At 34.9% G+C, this 19,200-nt stretch overlaps 1 protein-coding gene across 2 annotated transcripts in view; it reads right to left on the reverse strand.

Moving 5' to 3' along the window:
• tcerg1l (transcription elongation regulator 1 like) overlaps positions 1-19,200 on the reverse strand; it is an 81,404-nt gene that overhangs the window by 45,633 nt on the left and 16,571 nt on the right. For both annotated transcript variants that reach the window (XM_047817019.1, XM_047817020.1), the window contains exon 5: positions 9,034-9,210. In XM_047817019.1, the coding sequence (XP_047672975.1) occupies positions 9,034-9,210 (177 nt within the window). The remainder of the gene's footprint in view (positions 1-9,033; positions 9,211-19,200) is intronic.

Below are 19,200 nucleotides of genomic sequence, written 5' to 3' on the forward strand. Positions count from 1 at the left end.
AGTTATAAATGAATAAAAAATGTTTCATGCAGAGATCATGTTCATGAAAAAATAATGGCCCAGTGTGTGTGTGTGTGTGTGTGTGTGTGTGTGTGTGTGTGTGTGTGTGTGTGTGTGTGTGTGTGTGTGTGTGTGTGTGTGTGTGTGTGTGAGTGTGTGAGTGTGTGTGTGTGAGTGTGTGTGTTTGTATGTGTGTGTACATGTGTACATCTCTTCATATCCTTCCCACATAAAATATGAGATCATGCCGCATCTCATTTTATGCTGAAGGGATTTGTACTATTAAAGAAAGTTATAGGTAAACGATATACAGCACAATTATCTGCATTCTCATCAGGACTCTGCTTATAAACACTGGGTAGGTATAAAATAAATGGCAAAAATTGCACAGGTTATTTCGTATCCATTCCATTGTTCTTTTTGTGACTCAACTCGCTTGTATTTGTCTTCAAGGACAAAAACTGACCCAAATGCTAGCGTCAACTCCAAAATTACTTGCACCATTTAAATAAACTGCAATAATAAACCAAAGACAAAACATGGGTGTTGACCTTTAAACACCACCAGAATTATGTAAAGTGTCAGAAATTGGACATATGAAGAGACACAAATACATATGTGTTGTACAGTAGTAAGGTTGTATTGCAGTAGATGAGTAGAAAAAAACATGCACAGTTATTTATTTGATATCTTAATTCTCTTGAAAGGTGTCGATAATTCTAAACATTGACGAAACCCCTTTCATCGTATTCACCACAGTCACGATTACATCGTAATGTTTCTGAATAGCGTTAAGTATTCTAATTGACACCCAAGCACAAATTCTAGTCCTTGATTACATGTGAAGCACTTCAAGAACCACGGCGTCTTTTTTTACCATGATTATAAAAGGATTGTGAGCCAGTTTTCATTTTCTGAACAGGCCATCATAAAAAGACCTGGCAGGAATCATGATCCTATCTATACTAAGATGAGGTCTTGAATAAACCTCATAATAAGATCACAGATGATTAGATTTTATTCTGTTTAGAGATCAGGACATAAAACTTCTGGACATGTCCATGCTCAAATTATGCACAACTCTGAGAGGGTAAAAATTTGTAAGTTTGTAAGTTTGTGTGTACGTAAGGTTTTAGGTTAGAACCAACGTTTCGGGCCCTATTCCCTAAAATTCAACATTAAATCATCAGCTACTTTGGTAAACAATCTTAAAGTGTAATTAAGACTTTGGATAATGTATCATGGCATTTGTTTATTCACCTTGGCCACTGCCACCTTGGCCACTGTGGTGAATCCATGCTAACATTTAAGAAGTTTAAGTAAGTACTATTTGGTTATATATACAGTAGGTAAGAATTTTGCACCTTAATAAAACATTGATTGTTTCTCTTCATTTTCTAGGAATTTTACATATAAGTATACAGTAATATTTATGCCCCTTTTCCACCGAGGCAGTTTGAGTGCTGGTTCGGAGCCAGAGCCTAATTTAGAACCAGTTCTTTCTTTTTCGACAGCCAAAGCACCAGCTCTGAACCAGAAAAAGTGATTCTGAAGTAGCATCAAAACGTTGCTGGTCTAGACTTAAGAACCGCTTGTGTCCGGGGCTGTGGGCGGGGCTACTGTTAGCGCATTTGATAACGTACCTTAAATATACTAATGTTTAATACACTTTTACTTTAGCGTAATATGATACATTATCAGCACACATGAAAATAGTTAGCTACATGCTAATTCTAACTTTTTACTGTGTTAATGATAAAATAATGTTATGTAATTTCTCGATTACAACCTCCGTTTATACAAATTACATGGAGCTGCACGTATACGTTGGATTCGCCGTGTCTGGATGCCAATGTAGGTTCACAAAGCCATGAGCATTAACAGTAAAGCAACATCCGAGAGTAGAGTTGTTTTGCCTAGTGAAAATGCATATTGGCTATTCAATTTAGAAAAATACACTATATGGGCAAAAAAAAAATTGTGGACACCTGGCAGTTCCCCCCATATGTGGATATTCCTCAAATATTGGCAATGTTGAAAGCAAGTAATTTTAGAGAATGCCGTTACATGCTGTAGCATGCTGAATTTCCCCTCATTGGAACCAAGAGGCCCAAACCTGTTCCAGTATGACAGTGCGCCTGTGCATGGTGAAAAGTACATGAGGAAGAACTTGACCATCCTGTATTGAGCCTTGACCTCAACCCCACTGAACACCTTTATGAATGAACTGGAACTCCGACTGCACCCCAGACCTCCTCACCTGACATCAGTGCCTGACCTCACGGATGCTTTTGAGCCTGAATGAACACAAATCCTTAAAACTCTGCTTCAGTTTTCCCAGAAGGGTAACACTTAATAATACAGAAAACAAGGGAAATAAACCTATAATGAGATTTTAGAAAAACACATATGGGTGTGATGGTTTCCACTCTTACCTTCTGCTCAATCGTCTACTAAAATGATTGATCCAATGATATTTTGCGTTTTAGTTAAATGTACTAAACATAAAAGAACCATCAAGATGATAGTTCACAAATAAGTACAGTATAAATTGTTTATTTGTCTTAAGGTTAAAACACAACCAATCTCTTATCAAAGATCAGAGCTGACACAATTACTGCATCAGTATGTCCTGATTATAGTGCCCGGTTTTATGTGCCGTCAAATTACGCTTCCAGCAATTACTGAATCAGACTCTTTTCATGGAAAGATCACTCGCTGATCAGTAATTGCTTTTAAAACCTTTCAGAGATGTCATATAGCTTTGATTCACTAATGCAGTGGTGGGTTTTTTTTTTCTCACGTATGTCTGCTAATGTATCTGTGCTATAAAGGAACTGCAGCAGCCTCATTTTAACTGTCGAAAAGCTACTTCAGCCAGAGGAAGTTGTACCTTTATGAACAAAATTAACATGTTGCCTTTGCTAGATGTCTTAATTACAGCCTGATAATACAATGCAAAATGTGAGAACTGGGGCTGTGAATCAGATCCTGTTAAAAGATATGGAAAAGCATAGTTAAATTAAAAAAAAAAAATCACACACACACACACACACACACACGCACGCACACACGCACGCACTCTCACACACACATACACAAATATACACTCATACAATATAGATCCCCTGAGATTTGGTGTTACAACTCTTCAAGCTATATCAGACAGGAAGCCATTTGCACACTTTTGACAGCAGCTGGATCACTAAAGGCTTCAAACTCATTAGGAGGCTTTGGTACTTTCTGTCAGAGTGAGATTAATGATATGAACGGCAGGGTTTGTGAATCTCTACTGCAATAAGATCTCTCTCTCTCTCTCTCTCTCTCTCTCTCTCTCTCTCTCTCTCTCTCTCTCTCTCTCTCTCTCTCTCTCTGACTCACTCACAGAAAGAACTCTTCTGACCTTTCAGAGCTGCAGTATGTTTATCCTATGGACTGGCCCAGGGTCAGTGCTGCCTCTGATAAATGGCACTGAAGATACTGAAGATGACTGACTCTCAACATTCCCTTATGACCAAATGAAGAGCATGACTGCAGGATTAATGCCCAAACATACTCAAAATGAGGAACATTCACCTTGCTCTTACTCTGATTGAGGGAATTAAGAGTCCAGAGCTCATCTGGACAGGTTGATTCACACGGGAGAAATCCTGACATTTCCCTCTATATACTATCTAGTACAGCAGCCAGGACTTACTCTCTCATATCCGGCTAGGCATTTTTTTTGCTAATTTGTGCTAATATTTATTTATTTATTTATTTATTTATTTATTTATTTATTTATTTATTTAAAAACTGGCATCAGCTAATTAACTGAACATTAAATATTCACCTTTAATAACTGCAAAATGTAACAGGATATTTTTGCAGCACAGGAATTTTTGTCCAATTTATTTTTGAACAATTTACAGTATTTCAGTCTTGGCCTTTGCCCTTTAGTGAGTCAGACATTGTTTATGCGTTATTAATTCAGTTTGCACCCAGAATCCAAATCTAAATTTCCCAATTAGGTTTAAAGTCAATAAATGTCTTATTGAATATAAAGTAGATTGAATTTTTTTTCATGAAATTAACTTAATGTCAGCTGACAGTTTACTTACTACTTACTTGTTTTGGTTTTAGTAAGATGTAATCACAAGTGTGTTTTAAGAGCTGTGTAGAGATTGTAATCATTTTTAGTACAATAAAATGAACTAATAACTTTATTACTATTAGTACTTGTAGCTGTCATGGCTTCATGGCACTGACACAGTGAGTTATAAATCCTCAGTGATTCAGATCTAAGTTTAATATACTGCATGTTTCCAAGTGTATGACATTTTCCCCTCATTCTAGCACTCTTTGTGATGTAGAATGCAATTGATTTGAAGACCTGAAGTAAGATGAGCTAGAAATTTTTTAAGATTAATGTTATTAGTATTTGAGATTAGTATTTAAGTATTTAACTAGAACTTGTGGACGTCCAGGTAGATAAAATTCTTTGCTTGCAAAGGTCAGAATAAGTAACTAACATGGCTGAATGGAGACAACATTTATTGCTCCTTTGTAGTGTATCATTTATGTCCCAATCTATCAGTATTCAACATTTAATTCTATAAAAACTCAGAAGCCAGACTCAGTCTCAGATACAATGAGAGTTAGATAAATAATTTATATACTGTAAATGCATGTGATTGTATGAACCACAACAGGAACAAAACTTATTTATTTATTTATTTATTTATCTATCTATCTATCTATCTATCTATCTATCTATCTATCTATCTATCTATCTATCTATCTATCTATCTATCTATCTATCTATCTATCTCATCTCTATTGTCTCTGCTACAATGTTTATGGATGTCTCCTCCGCTTGGTGGGTCTGGCAGAACCTACATGCATCGGTGTGTCTGTCTTTACATCCCTCTCTAATCTGGCAAAGTTTAAGTTATTTCAAGTATAAGGTAATATTGTATGTTGTAGGACTATCGTATGCTGTATAATCAGGAGATGACTTGATTAGATTTTGGAATTCATAAAAAAACTAGATGTAAATGGTTTCTGAAGTATATTTATTATTCAAAAGCTTCCTTCCTGTTTGAAGTAAATTTTAAGGGTATTCCAGACATATAAAAACATAACATGAAGGACTAATGTTGTTGTATGTCCAGGCATTTCAGTCAGTGCTAATGGCATGAAGTTCTACTTGTTTATTCAAGTATTTAGTTCAGCCCACTAAAATTCGTTGCTAGGTCTGCAGCCAGGCCACGATCCACCCCTGGATTAAACACTTCTGGCTATGTAAGTGACTTTTATCTGCAATGACAAAGCATCATTCTTTCTACAAGAGTTATGAAAACTGCCTGTGATAACATTTTATTCAGTCAACAGCTTGCCAAGTGACTCATCAACCATCAAAACTGACCATAATGACTGTTAGGGTTATTCGTTTTTATTAGATAATCTATAAACTGTTTAAAGGACCGTTGACTGTTTGTAGAGTGTCTAAAGTGGCCTATCTCCATGTCAGAACCACAGAATGAATTTAGCAACATGATCACAATAGGTGAAGATATAGTTTGTTTTTGTTTTTTTTAATGTCACCCGTGAAAAAATGTACTGAAAATGAAATGATTTGTTTGGCTGCTTTAGCTGTGCTTTATTTTACTTTTATTGTGCTCATTTAAAAAAAAAAAAAAAGAGGCTAATGCGATATTCACTATAACCGTAAAAAATTCCTGCATTTTGACCAACACCCACATGTCACATATATGCACTGGCTATCTGGCTATTGAGATGGGGAAGCTAGTTCATAGGAAAAACAGATATACAAGCTATAAAAGATATAAAAGCTCACACTCAAAATGTTTTAATTTTTGTGTTTGGTGTTCAGTCAGACAAAAACACATTTGCAAACTAAATAATTTTAACAATAAGAAAATAACTCAGTCATCCAGATGAGTTGAGCTATGAGCCGTGATTATATACATATAAATGTAAGCATGACCCTGCAGCATGAAAGGCATGAAAGCTCACTAACTGCTGTGAAGAGGATGAAATTGACATAAACTTTAATCTTATGTCCTTTTCAGTCACCTGACCCCAAATCAATTAAACCTATGGAACAATTGGTGGATTTTTGACAAAACTACTAACTACTGTATCTACTGTAATGTTATCACTAAAACAAGCTCAGCATGTGACAGGACATCCAGCCAGCTCATTTTATTTCTGAAAAAACATTTCATTTCCCCAGCAAAATGTCATTGCCTAAGGAAATGTAAAACAGCAAAAAATAAATGAATGCTGTGTGATATTTTATTTACAAGTGCTAATACAGTTTGTGAGAGCTATACAGTTTGTCTGTCTGCATGTTGTGTGTGAGGGTGTGTGTTTGTTTGTGTGTGTGTGTGTGTTCGTGCGTGCATGTGCGTGTGTGTGTGTGTGTGTGTGTGTGTGTGTGTGTGTGTGTGTGTGTGTGTGTGTGTGTGTGTGCGTGTGTGTGTGTGTGTGTGTGTGTCACTTGAAGGCCTAGTTTTTTCAATTGTGCATAAAATATTATTTGCATAAAATTTGCATTCAGACCACTCTCAAGGACACTCCTCTGAATGGGTCAGAAACATTCTGCAGTGCAGCTTAAAGACACTGGCCTTACATATACACAGAGGAATTATGGGTAAAAACAAGAGGTCTTGTTATAAGAACCAAGGCTACCTGATGAACAAACTTAGAGCTTGTGGTCAAATCTAGAAGCTATTTTTAAAACATTATATTCCTTCTATGTACTACGCAAAGAATAAACCATACAGTACCTGGCTTGAGGCAAAACAGTTACCAATACTTTTTATTTATTTTTCAATAAAGAGCATTCAACAGAGAAAAGTTTCATTCATTAAGGAACAACCTGACATACTTTTAACCTTTAATAGTTACATTTAATATTGTGGATAATAAATGAGTAAATTAAGTTTCTGTTACAAGTAATTAAGTATTTAACCTTGTGAGCCAGCATTAATGTATTCAATGCTAGAGATTTAAGCACTTATGTACGTCGCTCTGGATAAGAGCGTCTGCCAAATGCTGTAAATATAAATGTAAATGTAAGTAAATTATAAACTCTGTTATAAACTCTCATATCCTCACCAGCCTCTCTTGTTCTCTGTGTTGAAGTTAATAAGACATTATTAAGCTTTGCTATGTTAGACAAAATTGTACTGATATTTGCATATTATATAAACCCTGAAAATAAAGACAAAACATTATCCTTACAGAAATCTTTACTATACCAATTGTGACATAAGTCAAGACCTCTACAGCACTGTGGTATCAGTATATATATATATATATATATATATATATATATATATATATATATATATATATATATATATATATATATATATATATATATATAATAGAATATCATTAATACAATGTTTTGCATGACTGCTACTAAACCTTTATTAAACATAAGTATGTCCACTATTATTTTACAGTTAACACTCAATATGTAACACCTTTAAAACCTAGTGCATTTGCTATTACAATTTCAATTCACCACTTCCACCACAGGCTTGGTGCAAAAGCTGTTCATAATTGTCAAGCTAAAAATATCACCAAATGGGTCAGAGGAGGCAACAAAGAATAAGTGGGTTTGATCGTGGGCCAGAAAATAGGGACAGGTTCAGAGTAACAGAGAAAGGGACAAAGTCTTGTCTGGTGGGGCAAATTTAACTAATGATTGATGGTATTCTTAATAGCTTCAGAGCAATCTGAGTATATTTGGGTTAATGTTAGAGCTCTGTTCAAGTGCCAGTAGAGAAAAAAAGCGTTTACTGTGGATTGAGAAATAAAAAATTAAAAAGCCTGATAAAATATGCCAGCTTTCCTAGTTTTCAGCAAAATCTGGCATTTTTACAGGGTCCTAGTTATTTGCTTATAATAAAACTCCAGATTTTCATTAAGCTTTTTAAACTTTCCAGACTTCTGGTGTCAGTTTTCTTGATCAAAGCTTATTAACAGCACCATGAAGAGGGAAATGAATAAATATGTAACTTTTTTTCATTTTTCATTTCCAGGTCTTAAATTGAGAATGTGTAAATTCAATGGCTTATTAATTAATCAATCATTTGATTGATTGGTTGATTCATTCATTCCTTCATTCATTCATTCCTTCATTCATTATTAGCAGTAGTATTTGTGGTAGTATTTGTAGTAGAAATAGTATTAATAATAATAATAATAATAATAATAATAATAATAATAATAATAATAATAATAACAACAACAATAATAATACTACTACTACTACTAATAATAATAACAATAATAATAATAATAATAATTATTATTATTATTATTGTTATTGTTATTGTTATTGTTATTGTTATTATTATTATTATTATTATTATTATTATTATTATTAATAATAATAATAATAATAATAATAATAATAATGATATTCTTATTCTTGTCCATATTCATATTCGTATTGTTGTTGTTGTTGTGGTTGTTGTTGTTGTTGTTGTTGTTGTTGTTGTTGTTGTTGTTGTTGGTGGTGGTGGTGGTGTTTTGCATACATTGAAGCTCAGTGTTTGGAAACCTTTCCAAAGCCACAACTCAAAAAGCATGTATATGTACATGTAATTTCCTATGAATAAAAGCCTGAGCACCGGTGCAAACCTGATTTGCAATATGGCTAACAACAAAAGTGTTGGTCCACATTATTTGTTTTCATTTTTTTTTGTTTTTTTTTTATTCTTATCCTGCTTACAGAACCTCAGGCACTCTACACAGATCAAAGTTACAGAGTTTGACATTCAAGGATACATTTTACAGACACCTGCCATAATGTGAAGGAAACTCTGAAAAATAACTTAAACATCATAGACTCTACCTTTAACTGGGATGAAGGGTCAGTGAGAACTCTTTACAGGTGAATAAATACCACTTTATATGGAATAAGTAAAGCGAGACTAGTCTGTTTCATATTATATAATATATCGATAGCTTTTGAACCTGCTTAAGATGAATAAATTATGCTTTTCTTACCTGGGTTAGGGGAAGTCAGAAGTGGGATCTTAATGGGGGAAAATGAGAGCAAGTGTACTGGGTGAGCTGAGGAAGCTGATGGTCTCTGGGCCATTTCTGATTCCATAGCCACCAGCGCCGCTGTTGCCAGAGCCATCCGCTTGTTGCTCCGCACTCGTTTTATGGCTACTGGACAACCTAAGTAAAGGAAATAAGAGAATTAGTGAAAAACAGCAGAAAAAAAATATTTTACATTATGTGTGTGTCTTAAACATGAGTAATCATAATTACTCTTCAGTAATTATACTGTTTTTCTGTATTGTACTTCACTGTACTGTACTGTGCATTTTCATGAAAAAAGGCCTTTATACCTTTATATGTGTCTTCTCTCATCTAACCAATTACAATGCAATATATATAAAACAAAATGCAATGGTATTTATAGATCCGGTTAAGGGTTTGATCTCACTGGTCTCCTTTGACAACAATCACTTTTACAGTATATAATCAGTATTGTTCAGGAACTTAAAGAGCAGCCCTACATCCTGCTCAGACGCTTACTGCTTAAGATCAGACTAAAATCTATTGGGAAGATATTTTAGCACTATAGCTCCAAAATCCCAATGAAAACCATATTCCAGAATATTATGATTACATTTCCATCTAACATTTTAGGAATCATCATAAAATGCATCTTTTATCTCAGCACTTTTCCCTTTTTTTCCCTAGTCCTTCAACTCCTGAATATAATAATAATAATAATAATAATAATAATAATAATAATAATAATAATAATAATAATAATAATAATAATTTTATTATTATTATTATTATTATTATTATTATTATTATTATTATTATTATTATTATTATTATTATTAGTATTATTTATTTATTTATTTATTTATTTATTTATTTACTTACTTACTTACTTACTTACTTACTTACTTACTTACTTACTTATTTATAATGAGTTTTTTATTATTATTACCGGTAAACAATAAAAATATTAGTAACACTGAGCCACTTTTAGACCCATTCAGCATATCAGTGGAAAGCTGTGTGTGAGCTGCCTATATTAATTAATTTATTTATTTCTTTTTGCATGTGGATGATGTGTGTAGGTTTGTCTTTGTTCTCCACTCTAGATTGCTGTCAAGCTTGCTTTTTTTTATCAGGTTTCACAGATGCTTTCATCTGGAGTTCCAGTGAAGGAATGGCACTACGATAGCCTAGTAAATCTGGAGCCAGTACAGAACCAGCAGCCTGAGGGAGGCTTAATCAGAACTAAACACACACATACACAGACTGATGGCTGAGCCTGTGAAGAGCTAACACATGCACCGACCCACATACTTACACACATAGCGACTTGGGAGTGATCCAATACCGAAGCGATCTTATTCTATCTCTCTGAAACACACAGCACTTTATCTAATGGCAGTGAGTGGGAGGATCAGAGACAGAATGCTTAACATGAGCACCACTCTGAAAATCAGGTCACTTGGGATATATAATATAGAATCGGTCCAGAATAGAGTTTCTGTTCTGACACGAAAGTGGGGAAAGATTTAGCACTGCTCGGGAAAGTGACAACAACTTGAATGGGCTTCAACTTAAAGATAAAGAAAGTAAAATATAACAACTTGATTTCATCTTTTAACCAAAGGACACTGAGAGTCAGATACATGGATCATATAAACAGCGTGTTTATTGAGCGAGATCAGTCGCAGACATGACTTGAAAAGAAAACCATGAATTATATATTCTACTGAGTCTTGCCTGGAAGAAAGTGTGATATTTTAAGGACTTACATAAATGTGAATCTTTAAACATTGTTAGGTATTCTGTAAACACACACAGACACATACACACACACAAAAGTCAGTTTTTGTTCATTTTAATTTATATTTCAGCTTGGTTGCTTATTTAAAGCTTGAAAAAAGATCAATTAATTAAACACCAGAGTTATTGTTTTTTTGTGAGTTAAGGATTTTCTTTTCTATTTCTCTAGGGTTGCAATTACTGGTAAGCATATTATTTTTTATAACACCCTCAAACCTGTCTGAAAATTGATACAGGAGTATGTGTCTTCATTTAACAACTAGAACTAGAATCAATATTGGTTTCTTTGCTACCTTTTAATAGATGCGTTGGTGCACTACATATGAGGCTAGCTGCAGTGCTTGTATGATGTTAATGTCTTGTTGCCTCTCAGAGGGCTCTTGTTTCGAATAAATTGACTCTGATGGTGAGTGGAAGTGCCAAAAGAGCTGCAAAAAGCTTTTAGGACTTTGAAATCTTCCATGATGCTATGGTGCTAAAACAGTAGACGGGTGTTTGGGGTAAATATCTGCCTGCTCAAAAAAGTTACATTACAGATCAGAATGTCAGAAAGCTCTACTAAAGAGAGAACACTCACCTCATGTTCAGTCTCCTGTTAGCTTTAACATGTTACGATTAATTGTTGCGTTACTTTCTTTGATTCAATCTGACTCTAGACATGATTTAAAAACAAAAAAAAACAACAAAAAAAAAAACACTGAGATAATAACCATGAGAGGTGTTGTTTGCTCTGTGGATCGGCAAATCCTACTTGACACAGAGCTTAACCACAACAACCTATTAAAGAACAAATGCTCGCTCTATAGGGAATGCATTCGCAGGCAACACACGAGAAGACTTAATTCAGCGTCTAGACATAAAACAAATAAAAAAGAAAAAAATGTCTTACACAAAGGATTCATTCAAAAGTTTGGTAAGCTTCTTACTACGACTCGACTTTGTAAAATATCTTTGATTTGGAAGCATATGGTTTTGCAGACATCGATTCTACATTTAAGGTTCCACTAGGATGATAAATGAAAGAATATCCCACGTTATTTTATCTGAATTTCTTTCCTGTAATTTATAGACAATCCACCATCTTTTGGTTAGATTCACAAATGTATTGGAAAAAAAAATATTTGGTAAGCAGAAATGGATGAGGAGCTTCAAAAAAATATTTGGTAAGCAGAAATGGATGAGGAGTTTACTGGAGAAAGTTCATAAATCTTATACATGTGCAAAGCACTGTGGGATGCAATGTAAAATCACCTGACTTTACTCATGTCAGACTCTGATTCACTCGTGTGAATCATGTGAATAATTGCTGGTTCTCTCAACAAAGCCTCTTTCATCTTTAGACGCTGACTTTGTTGCTTTTGTTATCCTGCTTTCTAGGTGATTAATATTAAGTTAAAAAAAACTTAATCACTTTATCACGTCATATATTAATGATAGAGAAATCCTGATTCTTATAAAACCTAAAAAAATAGATACCTAATGAGTGGCTCCATTTTGAAATTTCACAAAATGTGGGACGCCTACTGTATATACAGATGAGTTTACACACAATTGATTATTCTATGAATGAATTGTATGAATTGTAAAAATTGCTTTGTGTCAAACAAATATCAAGTGGGGAATGTAGGTAATGAATCAGGTTGGGCTAGGTTTCTTCCCCAGGATTACAAACAGAAAAAGCAAGTGGCAAAGAGAAACACCACTTAATCCAAAGTAAAGTTTTCAGGTGTGGAAAAAGAAAGAGCCAGCAGTATAGTGGGCCTTAGGCAGCAAGGATCATGGATGAGCTGAGAATCTGCAGTAAAGTGCTGGGTTACCTGGGACTACTAGCATAGGCTACTACCATATCCGGCTCCTAATACAGGCTGTTTATGATAGCTTGCCATGTTCTATTAACCTCGTCATCTGGGAAAAGTGAGAAACACCAGCCTGCCCTCTTTGTCCTGGAAGAAGATCACTTAAGCACATTCCAAGCACCTGCCCAAAGGCCCTTGATAAAGACCATTATCACTTCAACCAGGTGCTATAAACAGGCTTTGAGATAGTAACCTGAGATATAAACACTGGCCATCAGCAAACAACACCACTTCTCTCACAGTCAATACCAACAACAAGAAGTTGCCTTTTCAGATACCACCAGAAATGTAATTATGGTAGAAGTAACAGTACCCTGGAAAGCACACATGTAGGAGGCATACAGTATGGAAGGAAAAGCCCCAAGTTTAAGGAGTTAATAGAGAAATGCAAGAAAAAGGGCTGACCCAGTAGAGCTCAGATGCTGAGACTATGCAGGCTGCTCAGTCTGTAAAGTCATGACCCAGCTATGCGTAGTGCGGATGGAAAAAATGACGGCCATAAAATCTATAAGTGATGCCACAGAAAGATGTCTGAGAGGACAGGGCTGTGGACTACTGCTGCTGGGACACAGGCCAGGGACTGAGCACCCTCAACCGCATCACTTGGGACAGGGTGTTTGAAGTTGAAAGACCCAAAACACCTGCCGAAAGGCAACAGGTCTAGCATTTGTAATGTGCACTGAAACACTACTCCAGATTTAAGGAGTGATGTAAAAAAAATAAAAAAAATAAATCATCTTCCACCAAGTTAACTAAGATTAATTTTCAAAACAGCCTGACTCAGGTGAGCTAAGTGCTTCAGTTAGGCTATACTGTTTCAGAAGGTCAGCAAGATACACTGGAGCTAAGCACTTCAGAAAATTCAGATCCTTTTTTCCCCCCAAAAGTCATATAATATCATGGTTTTATACAGCTTCATACAAGATGTAACACACTCTATACCTGATAGAAAATCTGTGCTTGTGGTTTTGGTGTACTTTAACATCTCTTTTTTTTTCCAGATTGCCTGTAAGTACAGTATATACAGTACAGTATGCGCATGTTCTCCTTTGAAAAGATGGAGGGTACGTTTGGGTATGACATAACTCCATGCTGCATGGGGAAAAAGAACACTCTGTCAACCATGGTGATACCTTTAATGTTCCATCTCTCTCTCTCTCTCTCTCTCTCTCTCTCTCTCACTCTCTCTTTCTCTCTCTCTCTCTCTCTCTCTCTCTCTCTCTCTCTCTCTCTCTCTCTCTCTCACACACACACACACACACACACACACACACACACACACACACACACACACACACACACACACACACACACACACACACATACACACACACACACACACACACACACACACTGTAGGGTCTCATTTAGAAACCCTGGAACAGACTATATGACTGATCTGCAATAACCACCCCACGTTCCTATCCTGCGCTTCATTGCACTCTTCTAAACTCCATTTTCCAAGAGCTGAAATTTCTTGCCACAGTTGACATTTCACATTTCATTAGGTCCTGTCAATAAGATCGGGCTCAAATTCACAGCAATGAAAAACGAGGGTTTTGGGGCTAGGTCTATAAAGCTGTAGAATAGTAGAGTTAAAGAAAATTCTCCTTCATTGCTGTAAAATGGCTGAAAGCCACAAAAATTCCCACACTATAACTTGAAAAACATAAGCGGCACAGAAAATCGATGCCACACAGACCTTCTGGAAGCAGTAAAATCAGTGCTTTCACTAGTGATACATGTCAGATTATAGCATAAACTACAGCAAATGCTATACTAATTTGCTAAATGCTAAAACCACAGTTTAGTCTCAAGGATTCCAGAGGTCCCGACTTTTATTTGGTAGAAATTATTATTCTCAGTCCATGTTGTTATTCATGGTATGTTGCATAACCCTTGGAGCAGGTGGTTGGATAACCTTTGGAGCACATTATAGTGCAGGAACATAATGATAAAAAAACTGAAGAAAAAACTTTTAAAAATTTAAAAATTTGATGACCTTATAGACATTAAAATACATGTATTACATCCTAAACAAATAAAACAATTTGTATATTACTTTCAGAGGCTACATTCAACACAAACCCAAATCTCCAAATATTTAAGCCACATAAAATATAATTTGTCCTCTAAGAAACACAGTGACAATTTGTCCTGAATGTCTAGCACCATGGGGACATTTGGCCCTCACACTGATTTAATGCACATCTACAGACATAGAATTCCATTTAAGAGCCACTTTATTCTCTACAACTCTGATCATTTACCTGGAGACTTCAATATGCTAATGTCTGAACTGCGAGTTCGTGCCCGTATTTGCTTTGAGCACTGATTGATGACAGATGGCTACATTTAGATGCATTTAAGTGATCGCTTTGCCTGATTTTCACAATCAGTCATGCTGGTCATGCTGTTCTTTTGACATTTCACAAAAGAATAATGGGAACAAACCGTTCCAACCAACCGCATATAGCTGTGATTATAAAAGTCATAAAGCATTCTGTATGTACGTTACACAGCAATGATTTAATGAAATACATAGAATCTGCAAAATTAGACAGATTTACACCCGACAAGAAAAGTTCTCCCATGAAACAACACACTGTGAAAAGTGCTTGTGTTATCAGGTGATGACTCTGTGCCTTGAGAAAGAAAGGTTCCTGTTTTGGCTTTTGTTGTTGCCCTTTGTGGATTGTGATTTTAAGGGCAGAGGATGAAGCCCTGCAGCAAGCAGAGACATTGAACTTTATAAACCCACCGTTACCCATGTTTATTACATTTCTTCTGGGAACAATAGCTTGCGCTGCAAAACATTGTTCTTCACTTCAAGTCTAACATTTATGAGTAACAGAGACAAAATTACCACAGTATATCAAAATATTTCCAAACTATAACTATATAGATAACAGTCTGCACTGTGCATTGATGACTATTATACCACAGTATGGTTGAATGCTCAAATTAGATTGCTCAGAAGGTTATCGAATGTACAGAATGGTATATTTTCATATAACAGATGACAGGTTCATATTAATGAGCTTGTGCTAATAACATTAATTCAATTCAATTCAATTTTCTCTCACTTCACTTCATTTCAATTTACTCCTCACACTGCACCATGCATCCTCAGATCTACCAGCACTGCTCGACTGGTCCCACCATCTAGATGTAGATATACCAGGTAGATATACAGCAAGACTCTTTTCTGTTCTGGAACCGAGGTGGTGCAATGAATTTCTTCTAGATGTCAGAACAGCTGAGTCACTCTCTGTCTCCAAACAACTGGTGAAGTCCTAGGTCTTTCTAAAACAATCGAACTAGCACTTTTTCCCTGTTTGTTTTATGTGTATATTTAATTAAATATATAAAAACCCTGAACAGAGTTATGTTAATAGTATCCTAGTCTGTAACCTACTGAACCAGCGTTAATATATTAATCTATAGAGACATCGCTCTGGATAAGGGTGTCTGCCAAATGGCATAAATGTAAATGTAAATTTGTATGTATAGCACTGTTAACTATTCATATTCTCTCAAAGCAGCTTTACAAAAGTATAGAAACACGGAATAAATTTTTAAAGGTTAAAGTTACTGTACATCTCTAACATCTATCCCTAATGAGCAAGCCCGAGGCGGCAGCGATGAGGAAAAACTCCCTGAGATGATATGACGAAGAAACCTTGAGAGGAACCAGACTCAGAAAGGAATCTTCATTTGGGAGGTAATAAACAGTAAATAATGTAAATATAAATAATGCTCTATAGTCGAGTGGAACAATAGTGTTTCTATAATAATAGCTGATTCACAGGGTTTTGTATAGCAAACATAGTTTTAGATTGATGGTATACTAAGTCTGTAACCTAGTCTGTAGCGAGCCATTGTTAATGTATTCATCGATAGAAGCTTAAAAGCACTTTTGTACTTCGCTCTGGATAAGGGAGTCTGCAAAATGTCAAAAATGCATGTAAATGCAAACGCTTCAAATAATTCGAAACCATTAATGAACTGACATATTTTTTTTTCTTACAATCATTGATGTGGTGAAGGTTTGTGGAGAAGTTTATTTAACATTAATGGAAAGAGTTTCAGTAAGCACTCTCAATCTCAGTTACACTTTCCATTTTCTCGGCAAAGTGACAGCCTGCTCTTTGTGTGTGTGTGTGTGTGTGTGTGTGTGTGTGTGTGTGTGTGTGTGTGTGTGTGTGTGTGTGTGTGTGTGTGTGTGTGTGTGTGTGTGTGAGAGAGAGAGAGAGAGAGAGAGAGAGAGAGAGAGAGAGAGAGACAGAGACAGAGACAGAGAGACATAGACAGAGAGAGAGGTTGGTAAAGAATGACTGTTTATTGCAGCTGTAATGAAAAAGAAAACAGGGACTAACTCGACACTGAAATGTTCCATAACATTAAATCTATCTATAAACTGCTAAAATAAGTGTTGTTCATTAAAAAAATGATATGTGATAATCTTTGGCAAATTCAATCCACTTCAATTATTTTAACAATGCATATTGTCTGAAAGCAGCTTTACAAAAAATGCGAAACAAAACGTTCATTATACAAAGATTAATGTAATACAAAAATTTAAGATTAATATTAGACTTATATTTAAATGTGTTTGTATTTATCCCCAAGTAACAAACTGAGATGACTGTGGTGAGGAAAAACTCCCTTGATGGAAGAGGAAGAAACCTCAGGGCTCTCAAGTGTCACGCATTGAGCGTGACAGTCACTCATTTCATTCTTTTGGTCACAAATTAATAAATGGAAATTGAATAAATACTTTGCATTTGGTTAAATTGTGTTTAGTCATCCTTACCAAACACAACAACACCCCCATTGTTGTGTTTTCTTTGTTTGTTTATTTGATTTATTGGGGAATATGTCACTCTTGCCTGTCTTCAAAACTTGAGAGCCCTGAAACCTTGAGTTAAGACCAGACTCAAAAGGGAATGTCATCCTCATATTATTGACACTGAAGGGTAAGATTATAAATATACAGTCTGGCAATTGTGAATTATTGATAAGGAGGCATGTAAAGCATGTAAGGCATGTAAAGCAAAATCATATACAAATTATACCAGATCACTGTAATATAAGTGAAATAGCACTCCACATCAAGCTGTTACTTTGGCTTGCATCTCATTCTGCAACACACCCCCTGTTGTGCATTATGTTTTGTATAACAGCATAGTCTGTCATGTTATTCTTTACATACACCACAGCTCTGTCACATTCTCAAAAATGTTTAAATCAAAGGTTTATATTACTGCACTTATTCTAGTAGGTTATCAGGTATATAGTAAAAGGGCATAAACAGAGACCTATATGGTGGATGCTGCATATAAAGTCTAATAATGAATGAATGTATAAATGTTAATATCGAGAAACTTTTTATGATGAGATTTAGAAGTTCATATCTGAGACTCCAGTTTAAGAACTTTTTAACAATAAAGTAAAGCTGTTTCTTTTCCCACCACGGGAAAATCTTTAAGGTACAGGACTTTTTGCTGTTTGGTAAGCAAGTATTTGAGTTTTTTTTTTTAATTATAATTATTATTATTATTCAAGCGAAAGTGATATAATGACCTTTTTATCCTGCTATAATGCGAGTCATAACCGAAAAGTCTACAGCATTAAATGTAACTTTAAATTGTTAAAATAATAATAATAATAATTCTTTAACAAATATCTTTATGCTAAATAAGGAATAAAACACTTTAAGCAAAACAATCCATCTTGCAGTGGCAGCCACCCTACTGTTAAGCATTTTCTTATAACACCGTTTCCTATGGCATACAGTCTCTTTGCTTATGGTGTAAGGGCTGGATGTGATGCTTAATGTATGTTTAATGGATATGGGGTAAAAAATCAAAATGGCACAACGATGGATGTGACAGTCAGACATTACACATGATAGTATTTATCTATCTATCTATCTATCTATCTATCTATCTATCTATCTATCTATCTATCTATCTATCTATCTATCTATCTATCTATCTATCTATCTATTTATTTATTTAATGATAGCAGCCATGTACTCTTCAAGCACAATCCATTTATAGTCCATAATAAAAGCATAAACCAGATATAAGGCAGGCTGTATCTTTTAAGTTATAAGTAAAGAAAGAGTTTAAGTCTAAACATACACTAAACCTCCATTAAAATAATCAGCATGATCATCAACAGTTGATTTTTACTGAATAACAAAATTTCTATTTAGATGAGAATATCGGAAGCTGTATATTAAACTGTGGCCTAAACATTATGTACAGTATATACAGTATTTTTTAAATTTCTTTAAATTATCTCACTATATTTTATTGAACAATGATTTTTTTTAGTTTAATTTTATTCTCATTGATTCTATTTTTCAGACAGTTCATAAAGTATTTCACTGCATGTAGTACTGTGTATGGTTGTGTATGTAACACATACAGTTTGAATACAGTATACAGTAATGTTGATAAACATGTTCTCATCTGTG

The sequence above is a fragment of the Tachysurus fulvidraco genome, chromosome 8 (genome assembly GCF_022655615.1).
Source record: "Tachysurus fulvidraco isolate hzauxx_2018 chromosome 8, HZAU_PFXX_2.0, whole genome shotgun sequence".
In the NCBI taxonomy this organism is placed as follows: Eukaryota; Metazoa; Chordata; class Actinopteri; order Siluriformes; family Bagridae; genus Tachysurus; species Tachysurus fulvidraco.